At 41.7% G+C, this 24,646-nt stretch overlaps 1 protein-coding gene across 4 annotated transcripts in view; it reads right to left on the bottom strand.

The window, feature by feature from the left end:
• The window catches only part of CLYBL (citramalyl-CoA lyase), a 250,637-nt gene extending 226,652 nt beyond the window's left edge, over positions 1 to 23,985 (bottom strand). For all 4 annotated transcript variants that reach the window (XM_030313425.1, XM_030313399.1, XM_030313406.1 and 1 more), the window contains exon 1: positions 23,907 to 23,985. In XM_030313425.1, the coding sequence (XP_030169285.1) occupies positions 23,907 to 23,968 (62 nt within the window). In that variant the 5' untranslated portion in view covers positions 23,969 to 23,985. The remainder of the gene's footprint in view (positions 1 to 23,906) is intronic.
• Positions 23,986 to 24,646: the final 661 nt, after the last annotated feature.

The following is a 24,646-nucleotide window of genomic DNA, read 5'->3' as shown; positions in this document are numbered from 1 at the left end:
TGATTAAGCAAGCCACTGATCCTTTACATTTTGACTTAAATAGATATTTAGTGGATATTACTCAATTAGAATGTTGAGAAGTAACTACTGGAAAATGTCCATTTCAATTCCAATCAGATAAGCCAGACATAAGTTTTGTAAACATGATATATGTATCTCACAATCCAAAGATTACTGGTACATGGAAAAGTGATCATGTTAGCATACCAGATTCTATAAAGTGCACAATTCAGTACCTCCACATTTCTGTGAAGTTTTAACAACATACAACATGCCAAACACAGCACCAGTGAGCTGCTTTTGAAAGAACTCTAGAAGCCTTTAAAACAGGGCTCATTATCAGAAAATACATAAAATTCACATGTTCCACTATGTCTTTGTATGACTATTTTCTTATCTTTGAAAGTGATTTATGCCAGACTAAATAGATAAATGGACAGATAGTAGGACTAAGAATATTTCTTAGTAGGACATTATTTCTCCTGGAGGAGGTGTCAGATAACCTAAAGCCATACACACTAAACATAATTTCTCAATTTTCAAAAGCAGCTGACAAATAATGACTGCTTAATGAGGGAACTTTATTTTCTTGGTATCTTTTAAAAATAGAAAAGGCAAATCAGGGATGCATGGGTGGCTCAGTTGATTAAGCATCCGACTCTTGATATCAGCTCAAGTCATGACCTCCTGGTTCGTGAGATCGAGTCTCACATCGGGCTCTGTGATGACAGCACGAAGACTGCTTGGGATTCTCTCTCTCCCTCTCTCTTCCCTTCCCTGCTCACTCTCTCTCTCTCCCAAAATAAATAAATAAACACTAAAAAATTGTTTTAAGTAAATAAAAATTAAAAAGAAAAGGCAAATTAACTTTTGTTGTTGTTGTTTATTTTTGAGAGAGAGAGAAGCAGAGCATGAGCAGGGAAGGGGCAGAGAGAGAGGGGGACACAGAATCCAAGCAGGCTCCAGGCTGCAAGCACAAAGCCTGACATGGGGCTAGAACTCACGAACCACCAGATCATGACCTGAGCCGAAGTCACTCAACTGACTGAGCCACCCAGGCACTCCGCAAATTAACTTTTTAATGTAAAACATGTGAAAAACAGTTCAATACGGCAGACTCTACTTTTAAAGCTTTTTTTAAATTTCAAATTCAACTAAAACAACTTCACAAAAATGGCTTACATAAAAAAGTCTTCAAAGAATAACAAAACTCAACTTAAAAGTCACACATATAAAGTTTTCCTTTTTCAGACCAAAGGATCATCTAAAATCATTTGTCAGAGGCTTAGAAGTGGAAAAAACTAAACTAGCTGCCCAAAACTGTTTACTCTGTAGCACATAACATTCATTAAATGACCTGCAGAGAAAATGCAAGCTTAATTTATTTTGCATGCTTTTGGTTTTACTTCCTGTCAAAATAATACTCATCCCCTACTCAACTTTTTTTTTCATGCATTTTATCTTAAAAATAAAGGCAAAGGAAGGAACACAGGAGGGGGAAAAAAGGTGAGAGTGGCAAGAAACAAACAAATCAGGATTTCTCGGTCAGAAATGTAAGATTAACCCATGCGTTGAGAAGGGGCAGCTGGCCCTACAAGGAAGCAACTGCACTACTATTTATCCAAGGGCTACAGGTGTGCTGTTTCAAAGGGGCACATGCATCCCAATGTTTATAACAGCGCTATCGACAATAGCCAAAGTATGGAAAGAGCCCAAATGTCCATCGACGGATGAATGGGTAAAGAAGATGTGGGGTGTGTGTGTACACATACATAAAATGGAGTACTTCTTGGCAATCAAAAAGAATGAAATCTTGCCATTTGCAACCATGTGGACAGAACTAGAGGGTATTATGTGAAGCAAAGTTAGAGAAAGACAAATATCATGTGACTTTACCCCTATGAGGAATTTAAGATACAAAACAGATGAACATAAGGGAAGGGAAGCAAAAATAATATAAAAACAAGGAGAGGGACAAAACATAAGAGACTCTTAAATACAGAGAACTAAGGTTGCTGGAGGGGTTGTGGGTGGGGATGGGCTAAGTGGGTAAGAGGCATTAGGGAGGACACGTGTTGGGATGATCACTGGGTGTTATACACAGGGGATGGATCACTGGAAGCTACTATATGCTAACTTGGATGTAAAATCAAAAAATAAATTAAAAAAAAAAAAGAAGGGGCAACCAGTTGGCTCAGACAGCAGAGTATGCACCTCTTGGTCTCAGGGTTGTGAGTTCAAGCCCCATGTTGGGTGTAGAGATTACTTAAAATCTTTTTTAAAAATCTATGAAGAAAAAGAATAAACCTATGATAAAGTACATCATAAATACTTAATGCCTCTCAAAAGTATAGGATTAAAAATGGGAATTATTACAGTTACTATATTCTCAACATATTTTATGTACAGAGTAGGTTTTGGGTCTGTCAGCTTCAAAAGCACCAGCCAAAACACAGCCAGAATGAGTGCCGTGAACTGAAAGCGTTGAGCACAGAGCCTGTGCAGAACTGTAGGCAGCTCTGTGAGTGTAGCAACAACAGGGCCTGCCTGTTAGTCCTAAAGGTATATAAGCTCTTTGTAAGGGAAGCTCTGGAATGTCATCTGTCTTAAATACATCCACCTGGGATTATGTTCCACTGACCAATATGGACAGATTACTGGAATTGAAAACCTCACTTTTTTGGTAATTGACATTTAAACTGTTTGAAGTTTCCCATTAAAGTCGCTTAAGAAATTAACTGCAGATGTGGGAAGCTAAGTGTACAGTAGTCACAGAAATGAAGTCATCTGAAGGGTCCAAATAACTTAGAAGTGCTTAAACATAGTTAAGTGCATTAGGAGGAACGGATGAACTGGCCTGCCCCCCAGGCTACAGTTTCATCACTTTCTCTCTGTTCCAATTAGGTTTCCCAGCCCGTTTTGAATGTAATTAAAAGAAAAGAGAAAGGCAAGAGGTTGACATGACGAGGGACTACCCCCTAAACCAGAGTGCAGAATGAAGCACTCACTTGATGGAGGCTGAGAGACAGTAAACATCTCTACTGCCTCCCCATTGCCAACAGCCGGCCCCAACCCACCTGCTCAGCTATGCCCAGCCCCTCTGCCACGAGGCACCCCTACTCCACAACCACTCACTCCTAATTCTCCTGCTGTGTCTTTGCACAAGCAGTTCCCTCAGCCAGGAATGCCGTTCCCTCCCCTTTCATCCTCTCAAACCTGCTCAGAGGTCAGCTTCCCTGGGAATAGTCACCATGCCCTCTGCAAGTCGCTCCTGCCTCTACTTTACCACTTCCCATGACACATCCCGTTTAGTCAACATTTACTAAGTACTACCATGGCCCACAGCACTATGCTGGCTACTCAAGGAATAAATATGATAGTGGCAGACTTACCTTTCAGTGTTTCATCTCCTGACCCAAGCACCTTAGACTACACAGTATCTTACAAAAGATGTGCCAACTAAAGTGTGTCCAGGTGCCTGGCATGGAAAAAAACCCATGAGAAATTTTCTTCCCTTCCTCGCTCTCAGGAGCTCCCTAGGACTATGTAGGGGCATAATTTTCATTCTTTTCGGGAGAATGTATAAATGAACGACTGAATAATAAAATATAAGTATCTCTTAAGAAAATCATCAATATGTTCTAGAATTTCTTGTTATAAAGAAATATTCTATGAAGTAAATACTTTTCTCATTTACCTGCAGAATAAATTCCTACAAGCAAATGGTTTTGTCCTTACTAAAAGTCAAATTTAAAAATATCAAAAAAGAAAACCACATCAAGCAGTAAACCATATGGTTGTGAAGATAAATGTAAGTTTCTTATCCCTCATTAACAATAATGCTGGAAATACTAATATTTTTACTAATGCCTCAAAAACAGTACACTGATTAGTAAAATGCACATGTGTTAACAGTCCTGTTTCTATCTTTAAAAGTCATTTCTTCAGCTGATGCCTAGGGTCCTCGTTTTAGGAATCAAATGTGTGTCGAGCCTAAAAAGTGCTCATCACTGCTGGTCTCTGGCTAGTTGCTAATACTTAGAGGTTCCCACACATAACAGAATGTTTACAGCCATCTGGTTGGTTTCAGACACTTGCTGATGAGCAGTCCTGCCCAGGCACTGCACAGAGACAGAAATGAAGAATGTGGTGCCTTGTCCTCAGGGAGCGTCCAGCCCACCAGGCATCAGATCAACAACAGAATTCTTCCCCTATCAGCCTGTGGGTTCATTTCACTAATTCCCAATGGAGAAGTCATAAGGATACAGGGCTCTTCTCCAACAGTGGTCACTAATCCATGATTATAGTCAAGGCCAGAAGTCCAAGCCTTCTAGGACACCTCACCCTAATATCAACCAGGGTATGTGGGGTGGGGGTTGGAGAACAGCGTGGAATGGGGAAAGAAAAAACAAAAGCAGAAAAGAAAATTGCAGAATAAAAGTAAATATTGCTTTGGATCCTAAGATTTCTCCAATGAACTGAAAGACTGTGACTATTTGTTTAAACACATCTTCCAGGTGCTGAGTTGATCCCAAGTTGAAAGAAAGAAGTGTGTTCCACAAGTGAGAAATTTTGAAATAAACAGAATGTACCTGGGACAGAAACACTGGCTGGAGGGATATTTCAACCACATAGACTCAGACAGACTGGGTTCTCCTAATGATACCTCGATGCCAAGGTAAAGCCACATTTTGACATTAAAATAGCCCCTCTATCCACAACTCATTTACATAAATGAATAATGTAGAAAAGTATGTACAGAAGATACCCCTTTGTTTTCAAAAACTCTTTCAAAAAGAAGAATACTGAGGGATCTGAAAACAGCCCTGGACTGTGTTCAAAAACTCAAGCCAAGAAAGAACCTTCAGATTTGACATATTAAATTAGCAGGAATGTTTAGACAAATCTATAATCTAGGAAAACATACATACACCCACACTCACACATAAAAAGTTTGCCTTTCCACCCTCTCATGTCAAGTGAACAATGAGTAAGAAATTCTGTTTACTGTGACCCTATGATGGTTTTTTCATTCAGGAATATTTAATAAGTGCCTACTATGTGTCAGGCACTATGCTGGGTGTAGGCATAAAGAGTAAACAGAGATTCCAGTCGAGTGGTGAGACCAAACAAGAGGAAAGCACCCATTCATTCACATCATGTTGAACTGTAAGCATAATGAAGAACAGGAAGCTCTGAGGGAGGCAAAAGGGGATGTGAGGGAGGACATGCTTCATTCAGATGGTCGTCCCCTTCCCCAAGGAGGTGGCGCTTATGTATTATCTTGTTTCCTTTTTATATCCATTGTTTATCAATGTCCTTATGAGCCAGGCACCATGCATTCAGTGCATGAGCTCATTTAATTCTAACTGCTCTCTGTGGTTAAGGATCACAAGCTGCTTTTACAGATGACAAAACTAAAGGGAACTGGCTAGTAAGTGGCAGGGCCAGGGCTCGGGCTCAGGTCTGTATGACCTTGGGGAAGTGTCTGAACTCCTCTAAGCCTCAAAGCCCATGGTCTGCCTTCCTTGCTTAAAAAAGTAAGTGACAGCCAATGATGCTGGAAGGGGTAGTATGTGTGAGAAGGGTGGAAGCAGGTGAGCTACAAAGAGTAGAAGGAACAAGACCAGACTCGCCCTGAAGGGCCAAGAGAAGGAGCTCTAAGGACGCTAAGCAGAGAAGTGAAATGAATTGATGCGTGTTTTTTTTCCTTTTCAAATTCTTATTTAAAATCAGTTACTTAACTGATCTGTGTATTTAAAAGTTGTTTGGAGGAAACCACAATGAGATACCACTTCACACCCACTAGGATGGCTATCATAAAAACAATAGAAAATAACCAAAGTTGGCAAGGATGCAAACTGAAACCCTTATGTATCGCCAGTGGAATGTAAACTGGTGAAGCCTCTGTGGGAAACAGTGGGCTACTCAAAAAGTTAAACACAGAATTGCCATATGACCCAACAATTCCATAGATAGGTATATACCCAAAAGAACTGAAAACGGGCGCTCAAATAGTTATGCATAAATATTCGTAACAGCACCATTCACAATCACCGACAGGTGGAACAATCCAGATGTCCATCAACTGATGAATGGATAGACAGAATATATACCTACAGGAGAGTACTATTCAGCCACAAAAGGTAATGAAATACTGACTGATACATGCCATAACATGGATGAACCTCGAAAAATGCTAGGTGAAAGAAGCCAGTCACAAAAGGCCATATATTGTATGACTCCATTTATATGAAACATACAGAACAGGTAGATGCATTGACAGAAAGGAGGCTGACAGTTGCCAAGGGCTGGTGGAAGAGGGCTGCCTGCTAATAAGTAAAGGCAGAACCTGAAGATGAGAGGTGGGAGGAAGAGAGTCAGCAAATCAGAGAGAGAGGTGGGTGGTGTGTGGAATGGTGAGCCTTCTGGTTGAGTGGTGCAAGGTAAGCAGCCCTGGGAGCAATGTTGGAAAGGTGGGTGATAAGTGAGGAGACACATGCATGCCACACTCAGGGGTCTGGACTTCATGCAGCCAACAGAGGATATCATGGAATTTATGCTGTGGAAGGGGGAGATCAGAGCCCACTTTGAAGCTTAAGGTCAGTAAGAAGTGAGTGTAGGGGGTGGGGAGGAGCAGGGAGATTTCTAAGGGTAAATCCTCTCCCCAGTCTCAAGCATGTTACCAGGTCACCTGGTAAATTCCTGGCTCTTCTACAGCACAGGGAGACATTCATGACCCAAATTCACAGCCTGGACCCTTGTCCAGGGATTGGAGGATAGGAGGGGCCCCACAAGCTATGTCCATACTTGCTTTCCTGGTAGAAGAGAAATTCTCTTTAGTGGCCCACCTCCTTTGCAGGTAAGGCATGTGAGAGGATTACAAACATGACATTAGCACAAGCTGGTTTTCTCATAGTCACTGGGTATCTCTAGGTGAACCGTGGACTATGGGAGCTAGAATAGGCAGGCTCTAAGAGCTCTGTGCTCCACCCACTGGAGCATTCGTGGGTCAGTATGAAAGCTCTAGGAGCACAGGAGATAACTAGAAGAGGATGGAAATGCAGGCAAAAATCACATCTCCACTTCTCTGAGACAATCTTGCAGATTAGACTAAAATTTAGGGTATCTACCTCTAATTATTCCTGATCTCTTCTAGATTTTGTATTTTCAGTACAGCCAAATTATTTGAAATCAGAGCCCCTCTGTACTGTGGCAGTCAGCAGCCACTTAAACTAAGGACTTGAAACACAGCAAGCAGCTGGCAGCAGTCCCTGCTGCAGAGAGAGAGAACGAAGACACCTCCTGTATGGGAGCTCTAAAGGATAAGAATGACAATACATGAACAAAACAACCTCCCAACGTGGCAAGAAGAGTTCCAATCAATTACTGAACCCACAAATTTGGGGAAGGCAAAGCTTTTATCTTCAATCTCTGTTCAAACTGAGCTGAAAAAGGGACACCTGGGTGGCTCAGTTGGTTAAGCATCCGACTTCGGCTCAGGTCATGATCTTACGGTCCGTGAGTTCAAGCCCCGTGTCAGGCTCTGTGCTGACAGCTCAGAGCCTGGAGCCTGTTTAGATTCTGTGTCTCCCTCTCACCCTTCCCCATTCATGCTCTGTCTCTCTCTGTCTCAAAAATAAATAAACGTTAAAAAAAAAATTGAGCTGAAATGGACCAAAATACTAAAAGCTCAAAAAGCCATATATTTTATATTTCTAAATTCTCTAAAGTCCTCTTACTTTAAGTCAATAATTCCTTTCTAGATTCCTTCTAGATTATGGAATGTCAACCGATAAGAGGCATCTAGTCCAACCTCCTGTTTTAACTGTGAGAAAAATAAGCCTCAATTTAGACAAGAGCCTTGAACAAGGTCAAGGGCTAACTGCAGGGTCAGCACTGGACTAGAACCCCAGAGTATCTATCCAAGATCTTCTTGCTTATACCAGAGAATTAGTAATTTGATTTTGTTTTGAACCTTTTTTTTTTTTTTTTTTTGGCATTTGTAAGAAAAACTTGAGTAGCACCAGTAGGGATATTAAACCATTTCTGATCTTTCAGAGCTTGTCTTAAATAAGTTTCTACTTTAATCTGAACTAAGAGTATTTTCCTGAAGGCAGAAATCATCCAAGGGTGAACTATGACTCATTGGTATAATCTAAAGAATCTATCACTGTTCCAAAGAAATCTACTTAAGACTCAAAACCTAAACATCACATTTCTATGCTCTGTATAAAATATGCACTAGCAATAGTTAAAGGATGAAAACAATTCAAATGTCCATTGATGGATGAATGAATAAACGAAATGTCGTATTTACATGTAATAAAATATTATTCAGCCTGAAAAAGGAAGCAAACTCTAACACATGCTACAACATGGATATTGACATTATTCTAAGTGAAATATGCCAGACACAAAAGACAAATATTGCATGACTCCACTTATGTGAGAATATAGAATAGTCAAATTCATAGAAACCAGAAATGGAGAATAGGGATTTGGGACAGGAGACAATGGAGAGTTATTCTATAGTGGGTACGAGTTTCAGTTCGAGATGATGATATAGTTCCGGAGATAGACAGTAGTGATGGTTGTACAAAAATGTGAGTGAACTTAATGCCACTGAACCATGAACTTAAAAATGGTTAAAATGATAAATTTATGTTATATATTTTACCACAATAAAAAAAAAAAAGGCGCAAATTTCCAGAAACACTGTCTCAAATACTTCACTTCCTAAATGTTCTTTTTTTATTTGGCAAACTTATACTGGGCACTTACTATGTGCTAAGTACTGTTTTAGGGCTGGGGTACATAGCAATGGGATAAACAGAACAAGTGTCTGCTCTTATGAATAGCTGCATGGGGGAGGGGTGAAGACAGGCAATAAACAGACAAACATACATTATGTCAAGTGGAAATGAATGCAATGGAAAAACATCAGGTAGAGTGAGAGGGATGAGAGCGTGGAAATAGTTGGGGAGAAGTTGCTATGTTGTATAGGTGGTAAGGAGGCCAGTCTGCCTGGAAGTAATAAGGTTGCCGCGGGGCACAGATCCGCTTCTTAAGTTCCTTATAAACCTTTCAAGGGAAAAGGTCAGTATAGAAATATTTCCTCTGCCATCTATGTGTTTTTCATTTGACTTAAAAAGTGATAGAAAGGACCTGGCTGACTCAGGCGGTAAAGCATATTACTCTTGATCTCAGGGTTGGAGTTTGAGTCCCTTGCTAGGCACAGAGATTACTTAATTAAAAAAAATTAATTAAGGGGTGCCTTGCTGGCTCAGTCGGTTAAGTGTCCGAATTTGGCTCAGGTCACGATCTCATGGTTCTCTCCTGGTCGGCCTGTGTGCTGACAGCTTGGAGCCTTGAGCCTGCTTCAGATTCTGTGTCTCACTCTCTGCCCTCCCTGGCTCACGCTCTGTCTTCTCTTATTTGCTCAAAGCAAATAAATATTAAAGTAAATAAAATAAAAATAAAAACAATTGTTTTTTAAAGTGACAGGAAAACGAACTTCCGTATCTCTTCCAAAGAGGCATGTTTGTAAGGAGACAATTATATCTCTCATTGCTAGAGCGCCCTCCAGTGCCTCTGTGTGAAAACCACATTTGGCACAGATTTTTTGTTTTTTATTTCTTAAACTTTTGTATTTGGCCAAGAAATAAATACATATTGTCTTTGATATGTATATTAAGGACATATCATCTTTCTCACAAACAATACTGTGACATTAAATAAGAATACAAGTGTGCTTAAAATGAGCCTGCACTACTTGTAAAGTGGTACAATGTATACATGTATAATGGTATTTTTAAATAATCATATAAACTTTCAAAAGGTTCACAGACTCTCTTTTTTAATTCAATTTTTTACCAATGTAGAACTCTCAGTTAAACAGTGAACACATTCTACCACTGAACTGTGACCCTAATTTTACTGAAGGTGGCCAAGTAGGGCAATAAATTAGGAAGCGTCTTCTAAAATTTCCAGTATTTACATGTTCCGAATATTCATATTTGAAAAGTGTCCTGCAAATACTACAGAACACTCTACCTTCTTGGCCAGAACACAGTGAAGGGGAACAGGTAAGTAAGACATGCCCATACTAGCATCCTATTAAAACAGAATTTTTACTTTCTCACAGATATTTACTTTGAATCCTTTATTATAAATCAGGCACCTCTGTCAATCTCAAAAGGCCAACTAAGAGGAAAACCATTACATATGTTCAAAGAGAACTTGCAAAAGGGTAAAATTCCATAGCTGTTCCAGAAACCACCTACAAGCAAGGTCAGTGTGACAGCTGAGGCCACAGAGAGAAAAGCTGGCCTGATGACACCCGAGGATAGGGTTCTTTCTAGGCCAGATGCTGACGACTGTGACAGTCCTTGCTTACTTTACTGTGCACCAGGCCTGCAGATGCCGAGGAAATTGGGCAAGATGAGCCTCCAAAGGGCATACTGCAATCCAGGTATCTCACCCTTTCTGGAGATGACCTGAAACAAGCATCAAAGAGCTTAAAATGTCCATAGTCTTTGAACCAGCAAGTTCACATACAGAAATTCACCTCTAAGTACATGAGTAAGAGTTGCCACAGAGATTCGGGTATAGGGACATTACTCTGCATTTCCTGAGGCAGAAAACTTGGAAATAGTTTAAATGAATAGCTGGAATTATATACACCCAACTATATATGTGACAGAGTCATGGAACAGTAGCGTACATCAATGCTCCAAGATTAGTTAACATCCTAAAACTTAACCAAAATATAAAATCAAAGCAACTAAATAAAAAGCCACCTTAAACTTGGTTTATGGAAGGAAGGGAAGGAAGATGTGGAAAAGGAGAGAAAGAAAAGAAAGGGGAAGAGAAGGAAGGAAGGAATAAATCTCAATTCTTGAGCCCATTTATTATCTACATCATTCAAGTGAGTTATTTAATTGATATGCAATAAAACATTCAAGTTAACAACATGAAATAAATTAACCTGTTTGAATTGCAATGGATTTAAATTCATACCAGTGACCTATATGAAAACATAAACGTTATTTCTTTGATTTTTTTATTAACTAATAAAATTCTGAAACTGTTGCCATCATGAGCAATGTGTAGAGGAATAAAGAAGCCAAATGTATCAATGGAACACAGCTCCAGTTGCACTCAGGGGCACGAAAGCATATTGTTTTTACAATTAACAACTTTTCCAATCTTAAGAACAGTCATCAAACCCATCAATAACCACTCCCCAAGGAGCCCAGCTTTCTTCTCCCTGCCTTCCTAAAATTTTAGCCACATGTACCTAAAATTTTAGTGGACTTCCTCACAGGGAGTCACACATAAAATAGCAGCTCCTATAGAGCAGCCACCACATCACCCAGTTAAGGAAACTGACCAAAGGCTGTTCTCAGAAATTACATCAATCAGACATTGGCTGCTGTAAAGCCCTAACTGGAGAAAAACAGTCACTTCAGGAAGTACCAATGCTGAGCCATGTCAGCCACTCTGTGGATGTGATTTCACTATGTATGATGTCTTCCCCCAGGCTCATCCACAACCAAGCATATGTGTTCACTTTCTAAGTCTCATATGTAAGTAACTTCAGAGAATACTCTATCCTCAACACACCACATGGAGTATTTCTAGAATAGTAAAGTGCATATGTCACTCAAACATTCTGCAAGGACAGGGGCACTCAGAACAGTTCCTTGAGAGGGCAAAGACTTTGGTGGCCCACAGTCTGGGGAGTAGAGAAAAGCACATGTGGTAAAATTGTCCTCAACTCCGCTATGGGCCCATGGGGGTATAGGGTAACGGTTGTTTAGTCAGAATTCATCTTGAGGTCCTGGCCTTTCCTACCTACCTGCTGGCCTTTCCCACAGAAACCATTTAGGTTACCCAATGTTCTTCCTCCTGGCCTGTACCCACACAGATGGTTCTAGTTCACAGCAAAACTCTATGACAGGGAAACAGTACAATAAGAGCTGAAGCACTACACGCTGGAATAGACAGATCCACAAGCAAAGGCTATGCTATTTAGTAGACGTGGCACAGCCTTGTTTTGGCAAACAGTACCTTGCTGGGAGTTTCCCTTTGCAGGGGTATCTTCTCCAGGAGGTACCACCCATGGACATGTGCATCTTCCGATTCAGGCCCAGCTACCACTTTTAGTTCTTACCCACCAGCTTGGCTGTTGCCCACTAGTTTTTCTCTGGGATACCTCATTTCCCACCAACTTCTCCGTCCAGCCGGAGGACATGTTCCCTGCCCCCAGGCTACTCCTGGTCTATGTACCCCGTCATGGTATTTCCTACATCCTCAGAGTCTCCTCCCTCTTTCTCTTCTCTTCAGCCTCTTAACAGAGACCCTGGTCTACCATCTTAGGTCATCTTCATTTCATCCTACAGCCCTTCACTTCTCTCTCCCTCACCCCCCCCTTTTTTTTATGTTTATTTATTTTTGAGAGAGAGAGAGAGAGAGACAGAGCACAAGCAGGGAAGGGGCAAAGAAACATGGAGACACAGAATCTGAAGCAGGCCCCAGGCTCCTGAGCTGTCAGCACAGAGCCCAATGTGGGGTTCAAACCCATGAACCATGAGATCATGACCTGAGCCAAAGTCGGACACAACCGACTGAGACACACAGGTGTCCCAGCCCTTCACTTCTCTATCTCTAGAGTGAATAACTATCCTGCTTTGCCTGAAACAGGTTTCCTGGAATGTGGGACTTTTGGTGCTAAAACCAGGAATGTCCTGGGAAAGTTGAGATGGTTGGTCCCCTGCCTCCGGACCACTTAACATTACTTTCTGCCTTACAACCCAAACATATTTGTTTACAGCATCTCCTTTTAGCTTCTCACCATGCACTGGGCAAGTAAAGTCAATTCTGATGATGCCAATAAATATTTCAAAATAACACTTCAGGGCACCTGGGAGCTCATTTGGTTAAGCGTCCAACTCTATTTCAGCTCAGATCATGATCTCATGGTTTGTGAGTTTGAGCCCCACATCCAGCTCTGGGCTGATGGCTCAGAGCCTGGAGCCTGCCTCAGCTTCTGTGTTTCCCCTCTGTCTGCTCCTCCCCCACTCATGCTCTGTCTCTCTCTCTCAAAATAAATAAACATTAAAAAAAATTTTTTTAACTAATCAATCTGATTCATCATATTAACATACTTAAGAAGAAAAGCCACATGATCACAACAGATACTGAAAAACATTTTATAAATTCAAATCCATTCTTTTTTTTTTTAAGTTTATTTTACTTATTTTGAGAGAGAGAGAGAGAGAGAGAGAGCGAGCGTGTATGCAGGGGAGGGGCAGAGAGAGAGGGATACAGAGAATCCCAAGCAGGCTCCACACTGTCAGCACAGAGCTCAACATGGGGCTCAATCCCATAACCATGAGATCATGACCTGAGCCGAAATCAAGAGCCAGATGCTCAACTAACTGAGCCACCTGGGCACCCCAACTCAAATTCTTGATCAAAATTCTATGCAGGGGTGACCAGCAAATTGCAGAGAAAGGAACTTCAAAACCTAATCCTCTACAGTAACAATGAGAATATTGGCAGTCAGAATCAACTTTTTTAGAATTCTAGACATTAACCAAAGGCCTGCAGCAATCTGGGAGCATTTATTCAAGAAACACGGATGAATCTCAGTTAGAACAGCAAACCAGGGGCGCCTGGGTGGCGCAGTCGGTTAAGCGGTCCGACTTCAGCCAGGTCACGATCTTGCGGTCCGTGAGTTCGAGCCCCGCGTCAGGCTCTGGGCTGATGGCTCAGAGCCTGGAGCCTGTTTCTGATTCTGTGTTCCCCTCTCTCTCTGCCCCCTCCCCCCGTTCATGCTCTGTCTCTCTCTGTCTCAAAAATAAATAACGTTAAAAAAAATTAAAAAAAAAAAAAAAAAGAACAGCAAACCATGTGGGTTTTGTTGTTGTTGTTTTTTTAACTTACCCACGCCCTCTCCCCAGTTCAGTGGTAGCCTTAAAAACCAACAGTCATAATCCTTGTGAAAACCAGCAGCCTGGCAGCCACTGGAGGGGACAGGGTTAGGGTGGGAGGTCTTTGAAAGCACCACACACAGAGAACTGCCACCTGGTAGCTCCCTGGAAGACTCCATTTGCAGGGCTCACCTGGCTTAGAGCCTGAACAGTGGGAACAGCATTCTCCCTGAGGGCGTTTGTCAAAACAATCAGAAGCAATTATTAATATCATCGCTACCTGAGATGCTGGATAACAGGGCAAACGACAGGCTAACCAAAAGCTTAAAAGGAAAAGCTGGAGCCAAGAATATACAATGAGAGAAAGAACAGTCTCTTCAATAAATAGTGTTGGGGAAACTGGATAGCTACATGCACAAGAATACAGACCACTATATTACACCATACACAAAAATTAACTCAAAATGATTAAAAACTAGAATGTAAGACCTGAACCATAAAACTCCTAGAAGAAACATAAGCAGTAAAGTCCTTGACATCAGTCTTAGCAACGTCTTTGTGGATCTGACTTCAAAGGCAAGAAAAACAAAAGTAAAGAATAAACAAATGGGACCTCATCAAAATTAAAAGCTTCTGCACAGCTAAAGAAATTAACAGGAAAATGAAAAGTCAACCCACTGAATGGGAGAAAATATTTGCAAACCACATATCCAATAAGGGGTGAATATCCAAAATATACAAAGGAATTCATACAACTCAACAACAACCTGATTATGAAATGGGGAGAAGATCTGAATAGACATTTCTCCAAAGAATACATAGAGATGGCCAACAGGCAAATGAAAAAGATGCTCAACATCAATAATTATTAGGGATATGCAAATAAAAACCAAAATAAGATATTACCTAACCCCTGTAAAAAGGCTATTACCAAAAAGACAAAAATAACAAGTGTTGGAGAGGATGCAGAGGAAAAGGGAACCCTCACACACTGTTCGTGGGATTGTAAACTGGAGCAGCCACTATGTAAAACAATTTGGAGTTTCCTCAAAAAATTAAGAATAGAACTACCCTATGACCCAACTCTTCTACCTCCAGGTAATAGGAAAACTTCACTAAAAGATATATGCTCTCCTGTTTATGTTATGTTCACTGCAGTACTGTTTACAATAGCCAATATACGGAAACAAAATGTCCATCAACAGATGAATGGATAAAGATGTGGTATTATTTATACAATGAAATACTACTCAGCCACAAAAAAGAATGAAATCTTGCCATCTGCAACATGTTTGGATCTTGAGGGTATTCAAGCAAAGTAAGTCAGATGGAGAAGAGCAAATACCATACAAATACCATATGATGTTACATGTAGAATCTTAAAAAAAAAAAAATGAAATGAACAAACAAAATAAAAATAATCTCAGATACAGAGAACAGAATAATGGTTACCAGAGGGTTAACAGGGTTGGGGCCTGGTGGGCAAAATGGGTAAAGAGGGTCAACAGTATGGTGAAGGATGGTAACTAGACTTGTGGTGGTAATCACTTTGTAGTGTACGCAGATGTTAATTATAAAACTGTACACCTGGGCACCTGGCTGGCTTAGTCGGCAGAACACGCAACTCTAATCTCGAGGTTGTGGGTTCAAGCCCCAAGCTGGGTGTAGCGATGACTTAAAAATAAAATCTTAAATAAAGCTGTATACTTGTATACCTTAAATAAAGCTTTAATGAAAAAGCTGGAAAATGAGATATCCATCAACTTTGAAAAGCTCTGACCTTTTCCCTGGGCTTCTGAAAGGCCACACACAGGGAGGAGCCAAGATGGTGGAATGGCATGGAAGTTATCTTTGTGTCTTGCGTCCATGAAATACAGCCAGACCAACACTAAACCATCCTGCACACCTAGACAAGTGATCTCAGGATTAACACAACAATCTGCACAACCAGAACCACAGAATTCAGCAGGTACGCAGGGCAGAGAGGTGAACTGGGGGAGAGAAAAGCTGTGGAGGGCAGGGAGCTGTTTTTGCGTGGGGAGACAGGATGAGGGTGGGGGGGGAGAATACGAGGAAAAGCCCCCCCCCCCCCCCCAAAAGCAGCTGGAGAGAAAGTGGAAAAGTGGAAACAGCCGCAGGGACTGAACTAAACAGGGAGAAAGGAGAGGGTTTGAAAGGCCACACACACATGTAGGGCTATTGCTAGCAGACCCACCTTACAAGAAATATTAAAGAGGGGCACCTGGGTGGTCAGTCTGACTCCTGATTTAGGCTCAGGTCATGATCTCCCGGTTTGTGAGTTTGAGCCCTGCATGGGGCTCTGCACTGACAGTGCGGAGCCTGCTTGGGATGTCTCTCTGCCCTACCCCCACTTGCTCCTCTCTCTCAAAATAAATAAATAAACTTAAAAGAATTTTAGGGGCACCTGGGTGGCTCAGTCGGTGAGCGGCCGACTTCGGCTCAGGTCATGATCTCGCGGTCTGTGAGTTCGAGCCCCGCGTCGGGCTCTGTGCTGACAGCTCGGAGCCTGGAGCCTGTTTCGGATTCTGTGTCTCCCTCTCTCTGACCTTCCCCCGTTCATGCTCTGTCTCTCTCTGTCTCAAAAATAAATAAATGTTAAAAAAAATTTTTTTTAAAGAATTTTAAAGACATACTAAAGAGAGTTCTTCAGGCTGAAAGTAAGTGATCCCAGACAGATCAAATCCATACACACACATACACAAATAGTAATAAAGTAATAAGGATAAATGCACATTCCTGCTCCTTTCTTCTCTTGTCTAATTTAAAAGCAACTATATAAAAGAATATTATATAATGTGTTGTCAGGCCAGTAACATATAGAAATGTAGTATATTTACCAATAACAACACAAAGGAGGTGAGAACAAAGATGTACTGTGTTAAAAAATGGCACCAGATGGTGACTCAACTCTATAGGAACAAATGAAAACCAGAACTAGTAAATAAGAAAGTAAGTATAACAAATACTATAAAATGTGTGTGTGTGTGTGTGTGTGTGTGTGTGTGTCTGTGAACTTGTGTCTGTGAATTTGTGTCTCCTTCTCTAAGTTTGAAAGACATAAATTGGGGTGCTTGGCTGGTTCAGTCAGTAGAGCATGCGACCCTTTACCTCAGGGTCATGAGCTCAAGCCCACATTGGGCATGGAGTTTCTTTGAAAATTAATCAGTTAAGGGACGGCTGGGTGGCTCAGTCAGTCGAGCATCCGATTTTGGCTCAGATCATGATCTCACAGTTCATGGGTTTCGAGCCCTGTGTGGGGCTCTGTACTGACAGCTCAGAGCCTGGAACTTGCTTCAGATTCTGTGTCTCCCTCTCTCTCTGCCCCACCCCTACTCACGCTCTCACTCTCAAACATAAAACATTTAAAAAGTTTTTTTAATCAATTAAAGACATAAAATAAGTAAAACTCCAACAATGTATACTGGGTTTGTAACATATAAACATAATATGTGGGGCCCCTGGGTGGTGTTGGTTGAGCGTCTAACTTTGGCTCAGGTCATGATCTTGCAGTCTGGTGAGTATGGCCCCGTATCAGGCTCTGTGCAGATAGCTCAGAGCCTGGAACCTGCTTCAGATTCTGTGTCTCCCTCTCTCTCTGCCCCCCTCCACTCACACACACTCTCTCTCTCTCGCTCTCAAAAATAAATAAAAAACACTAAAAAAAAAAAAAAAGAAAAAATAAATATAAATATGTATAACTATAATACCACAAAAAAGAAGAAAAGGAAATAGAACTATATAGAAGTAACATTCTCTTCTGGAATTTAGTATAAATCAAAAGTAGATTCTTATAAGTTAATATGTATATGGTGTATACTTACGATGGATATTAGCCAGCCATAAAAAGGAATGCAGTCTCATACATACTACAACATGAATGATTCTTGAAAACATTATGCAAAGTGAGATAAGCCAGAAACAAAAGAATGTAATTATATGATCCACTTACCTATCTAAAATAAGCAAATTCAGAAACACAGAAAGTAGGGGCGCCTGGGTGGCGCAGTCGGTTAAGCGTCCGACTTCAGCCAGGTCACGATCTCGCGGTCCGTGAGTTCGAGCCCCGCGTCGGGCTCTGGGCTGATGGCTCAGAGCTGGAGCCTGTTTCAGATTCTGTGTCTCCCTCTCTCTCTGCCCCTCCCCCCGTTCATGCTCTGTCTCTCTCTGTCCCAAAATAAATAAAACGTTGAAAAAAAAAATTAAAAAAAAAAAAAAAAAAGAAACACAGAAAGTAGACTAGGGACTACCAGGTGATAGAGAAGGAATTATTGCTTCATGAGTACAGAGTTTCTGTTTGGAGTGAGGAAAAAAATGTGGATAGTGGTAATGGTTGCACAACAGTGTGAATGTGGCAATGCCACTAAACTGTATACTTAGAATGGTTAAAATGACAAAGCTTATGTTACATGTATTTTATTTTACCACAATTCTTTTCAAAAATGACATGGTAAGCCCTAGAGTAACCACTAAAAATCTCTTTAAAACAGTATTAAAAAAAAAACAACCTGTGTCCAACTATACTCAATTTAAAAAGTAAAAAAGTAGTAAATCATAAAGAAATTTAAAATATTAAAACATTACAAAGTATTCACTTAGTGCAAAAGAAAGCAGGTAAAGAAGGAATAGAGAAACAAAAAGTCATGAGATACACAGAAACCAATACCAATAAACACACTACAGGGGCGCCTGGGTGGCTCACTGGGTTAAGCAACCAACTCTTGATTTTGGCCTAGGTCGTGAGATCAAGCTCTGTGCCAGGCTCCATGCTGGGCATAGAGCCTGCTTAAGATTTCCTCTCTCTTTTGGGGCGCCTGGGTGGCGCAGTCGGTTAAGCGTCCGACTTCAGCCAGGTCACGATCTCGCGGTCACGTGAGTTCGAGCCCCGCGTCAGGCTCTGGGCTGATGGCTCAGAGCCTGGAGCCTGTTTCGATTCTGTGTCTCCCTCTCTCTCTGCCCCTCCCCCGTTCTAGCTCTGTCTCTCTCTGTCCCAAAAATAAATAAACGTTGAAAAAAAAATTAAAAAAAAAAAAAGATTTCCTCTCTCTTTTCTTCCTCTGCCTCTCCCCCACTCACACCTGCATTCTCTCCCCACCCCCCCAAAACACACACACACCCACACACACCACACACACACACACACACACACAGTACAAAAAGGAAAATACAGACCAATATCTCTCATGAACATAGATAGAAAACCCCTAACAAAATATCTGCAGATCAAATCCAAAAATTGTATAAAAAGAATTATACACCATGACCAAAGAGGATGTATTCCAGGGATACAAAGCTGGTCAACATCCAAAATCAATTAATGTAATCTGTCACATTGACAGGCTAAACAAGGGAAAACCATATTCAATTGATGCAGAAAAAGAACCTGATAAAATCCAACACCCCTTCACAATAAAAAACAAAAAGTATCAGCAATGGGGAATAAAGACATCTACAAAATACATACAGCTTATATCATAATTAATGATGGGAAACTGGACACTTTCCCTAAGATTGGGAACAAGGCAAGAATGACACCTCTCATCACTCTTATTGACATCTTATTAGAGCCACTAGCTAGTGCAATTAAACAAGAAAAGGAAATAAAAAGGCACCATCTTGAGAAAGAAGAAATAAAAATGTCTTTGAGGGATGCCTGGGGGGCTCAGTTGGTTAAGTGTCTGACTCTGGTTTCCAGCTCAGGTCATGATCTCACAGTTTGTGGGTTTCAAGCCCTGCATCAGGCTCCACACCTGGCACAGGGAGCCTGCTTGGGATTCTCTCTTTCTCCCACTCACACTCTCTCTTAAAATTAATTAATTTTTTAAAAAGTTTTTGAGAACTACATGATCATCTATGCCAAAGAACTCACAAAAAATAACTCATGTAAATTATAAGTGATTATGACAAGGCTGCAGGATACAAAAATTATTTAAAAGATAATTGCTTTCCTATAAACTAGCAATGAACAATTGGAATTTGAAATTTAAAACACGATACCATTTGCAACAGCACCCAAAGAATGAAATATTTAGGTATAAATCTAACAACACATGTACAAGACCTGTATGCAGAGAACTATACAACTCTGATGAAAGAAATCGAGAACATTTAAATAAATGGGGAAATAGTCCATATTCATGGATTGGAAGACTCAATATTGTTAAGATGTCAATTCTTCCCAATTTAATCTATAGATTCAATGCAGTTCCAATCGCATCTCAGCAAGCTATTTTGTGGATATCAGCAAACTGATTCTAAAGTTTATACAGAAAGGCAAAGACTCAGAACAGTGAACATAATATGAAAGAAAACTGAAGTTGGAGAACTGATGTTACCCAACTTCAAGACTTACTATGAAGTTACAGTAATAAAGACAGCATAATATTGGCAAAAGAACAGACACACAGGTCAATATAACAAAATTAAGAGTCCAGAAACAGACCCACACAAATAGGGCCGACTGACCTTTGACAAAGGAGCAAAAGCAATTTAATGGAGAAAGGACAATTTTTTCAACAAATGGGATGGAACAATTGGATCAACATCCAAAAAAATTAGACAAACACCTTCTACTTATAAAAACTAACTTAAAATGGATCACAGGCCCAAGTATAAAACATAATACTGTAGAACTTTTAGAAGGAAATACAGGAGAAAATCTATGTGACTCTGGATTTGGCAATGAGTTTTTAAAAATAACAGCAAAAGCATGATCCACGAAAAAAAAAGTAAGCATGATTTCATTAAAATAAAAAAACTTCTGCTCTGTCAAAGATACCATTAGAGAATGAAAAGACAAGTCACGACTGGGAGAAAATATTTGCCAAACATATATCTTTTATAAGACTTATATCTAAACTATGCAACAAATACTTAAAACTCAACAATAAGAAAACAATCTAAGAAGTAGGCAGAAGATCAGAATACACACCTTACCAAAGAAGATACACAGATGGCAAATAAACATATGACAAGATGTCCAACATCACCTGACATCAGGGAATTTCAAGTTAAAACAAACGAACATTAGACCAACAACAGATACCACCTGTTAGCATGACTAAACAAGTTTTTTCAACTGACAATACTAAATGCTGGCAAGGATGTACAGCATCCTTCCACTGATGATTGGAATGCAAAATGGTACAGGCACTTTGGAAGATAGTTTGTAGTTTCTTACAAAGCTACCATACAATCATATTCCTAGGTATTCACCCAATTAATTTGAAAACTTATACCCAGAGAAAATCTGCACGAGAATGTTTATAGTAGCTTTATTAAACCTTTATAGAACTAAAATGTCCTTCAATAGGTGAACAGACTGTGAAACATCTCTACAATGGAATATTCAGCAGTAAAAGAAAATGAGTTAAGAAGCCATGAAAAAGACATGGGAGGAACCTTAATGAACATTGCAAGTGAAAGAATGCAGTCTAATGAGACTGCATACTATGTAATTCCAATTCTATGACATTCTGGAAAAGGCAAAACTATAGAGACAGGAATATGATCAGGAGTTTGGGAGAAGCCAGGATGGACAAACAGGTGAAGCACAGGGGATTTTCAGGGAAATAAAACAATTCTGTAATAATACTCTTATGGTAGATACATGATATTATGCATTTGTCAAAATCCACAGAATTTTATAGCAAAAAGAACCTTAATATATGCAATTTAAAAAAATTCATGTGGGAGGTAGGAAATAATGCAGATTATGACAAGGGACTCTCAAACTGTATTGCAAATGTATGAAACAACCTCACTGAAGGGGATGGGAGAAATAGGCCCTGAACTAAGTAACTATGGAAATGAGTGGCACCTGTAAGACTAAAGGAAAAGGAACTGCACACAAGTACTGTACTTCGTTGACAGTTCTTTCCCCAGAGTATGGCCTAACAATTCAAATACTGCTGTATGGGTATGCTAAAACTGAACAATTAAGTAACTGGATGGTGGATGGTGGATGATGGGAGCCAGGTTTCTAACTGTTGTAGTGAAAATTTATTAATCAAGCAGAGGGGAGGAGGCTAGAATGATCCATGTGGTAATGAATTACAATTGGAGGCAGTATGAACTCAGGTTTAGGTTAATATAGATACAGTGGTTTTATACAGAAGTATCCGGGGGCATCTGGCTCAGTCGGTAGAGCACGTAACTCTTGATCTCAGGTTGGTGAGTTCTAGCCCCACCTTGGGTGTAGAGCCTATTGTAAAAATATATATTTATAGATGAAGATATATATATATATGGGTTACTATTCACACTTTTTTTTTTTTTTTAATTTTCTCTGTCAGGAGGGAGGACTTAAAAGACAGTTGAACCAATAGCATCCCTAGGAGTGGAGAGTTATGCTCCCCGAGACTGAGGGCAGGTATTTACATAAATTGAGCAGTGGCTACAGAAAGCAGCAGGGCCAGAGGCAGGGTGGAAAACGAGGCATCAAGGACAGCACTCGCATGGTCCCCGCCTAGCAGCAATGCTCCTGACACTCTAAAAAGAGAAGGAAAAAGCCACCAGAAGCAGGTCTACCGGCCTGAAGCTTAAATGCAACCTAACTAGAAATTAAGGCATCTCTAGGCAGACCTTTCTAAGCTGACGTTTAGCACCTTTACTTCTCCCAATTCTGTGTTCTGAAGATGCGGAAACAGAGGATTTAACCCAGGAAGCAGGCTCCCTGAAGCACCCAGCACGAAAGCCTGCTGCCATGGCCTTCGCAGGATGTGTGTGTGGAGAATGAGCCCAGGTGCTAAAGATGGCAAAGAGCACTTTGAGATGAGCCCCAAGTGCCTTAGAAATAGGTGGCTGCATGTGGTCACTGGACCACATTACTGAAGGAAAAGGGGGCCTTCTGGAAGGGCCTGGGTGTTACCGCCTTGGCAGCCATCTCTGGTTCCAGGGGTGAACCCCTGAGCCCAGGGCCACATACCAGGCTCAGGTCTGGGAAAGGGGAAGGCGGGATGTACAAGACGGGGTAGGGCCTGGCGCGGGACACACTGGAGAGTCAGGAAGCAGGGAGCAAGCAAATGGAAGAAGTTCCAGACCAAGAGCCACAGGCTTGGTTTCTAAACCAAACTCTGCCATTCTCTGCTTGGCGTCACTTAGCCTCTCCAGGCCTCAGTTTCCTCGTTCTGACTTCTTCTCATGGTGGTCAGGGAGCCAGATAAGGTAACGTGTGTGCATGTAGTTGGCAACTGCTAGCCCAGCGGCTATCCAAGGGCGGTCCCAGCACACCTGAGAGTTCCCGACCCGCTTCGACACGGTCTGAGAGGTCTTCCCTTTTCCAACTAGCACCTCCGTGAGCCCGGAACTGCTTTGTAAACCTCCTCCAAATCAGCGGAGAGGAGACTCCAGCTGTCCTCTATTAAACCAAAGAGACTTTCGAAAATCTAAAACCACACCACTCTTTCACTACATATGGGTGTGTTAAAATGCAATGGGTGTGTTATTCGTAAATGAAGATTTTTTAAACTTGTTTTAACTCCTCACGCCGCAAAAATTACTAGATACAAGCAAGAGCTCGTCGGGGTCAATAGTTTTTCGGCGCGTAAAGGGGTCCTGAGACCAGTTTGGGAACCGCTGTGCTGAACCAACGAGCGAAGGGTGTTCTCCCTCAGCAGGCGAGCCGCCTCGCGGACGCTGATTCCAGAACCCCTTTTATCAAACAGCACACGTTCGCGGTTTCCACTTGTGGGGGGGGGGGGGGGGGGGGGCTGGTTTTGTGTTCTGGGGCTGCTAATCGAATGTTTGTACCCATTTTCCCGGCCCCCAAGCAATGACCCTCCCACAGGGAGGCACGCGGAGGACGGGCGACCCTCGCTGGGCGTCGGCGACCTTGGCAGAGGTCGAGCCGGCGCGCGAGAGGGGCACGGTGCTCCCAGCCGGCGGGGGTTCCCGGCAGGAACTGGGGAGGCCGGCCCGGGTGGCGGGGGACCAGGGACCTGCACTCACAGCCTCGGCAGCGCCGCCGCCGCCGTTCCGCGTGGCGCTCTCCACAGCAGACGCAGCGCCATCTTCCTGACGCGCGCGCCCCGCCTCAGACAGGTCCTTCCTCATCTCGCCACGCCCCGTGGGCACGCCCCCACGTGGCCCCGCCCCACAAGCCCAGCCCAGCCCCACCTCGTCCCCGCAAGTCACGCCCCGCTGCCTGGAGCACCTGTTCCCGCCCCTAACCAGGGATGTCTGAAAGCTCAGAACCTTCTTTTCCGCTATCATGGCGGGCAGAGCAGAGGCACGGAATGGATGGCCACTTCTTCAGAGGTTTTCTGGTGACTCCATCCAGTTACTTCTCTTCGTGCTTCTGGGTCTTTAAGGCGACTTTTGCGTTTTCCCAGCCAGAACAGGCCAATTTTCCGAGGGATTCATTGTTTTTGTTGTTAGAAGTGGCTAATATGTGAGCCTCACCATGTGCATGCCTTAATTAACAGTTAATCCATCATGGGATACATATGCCTGCAATAGGATCAGAATAGATATGGGCAACTTTCTGGGTCAGAGAAATGCTTCTGAAGTAGGGCAGCAAACACAACTCTTCACTCTAACTCCTTCCTGCCAGATAGCACTACTTTCAGCAAATACAACTCCTGCCGCTTCACAGTTGGGGGACTAAGGTATTAACACAGGCTTTACTAGCTGTGCTAAACTTTACTAGTTCAGCACTTTACTTGGTTCAGCAAGTGGTTCCCAGACTG

Source organism: Lynx canadensis, chromosome A1 (assembly GCF_007474595.2).
Source record: "Lynx canadensis isolate LIC74 chromosome A1, mLynCan4.pri.v2, whole genome shotgun sequence".
Lineage (NCBI taxonomy): Eukaryota > Metazoa > Chordata > Mammalia > Carnivora > Felidae > Lynx > Lynx canadensis.
Note: the sequence above shows the minus strand (reverse complement) of the source record. Positions and strands in the feature narration are given on the sequence as shown.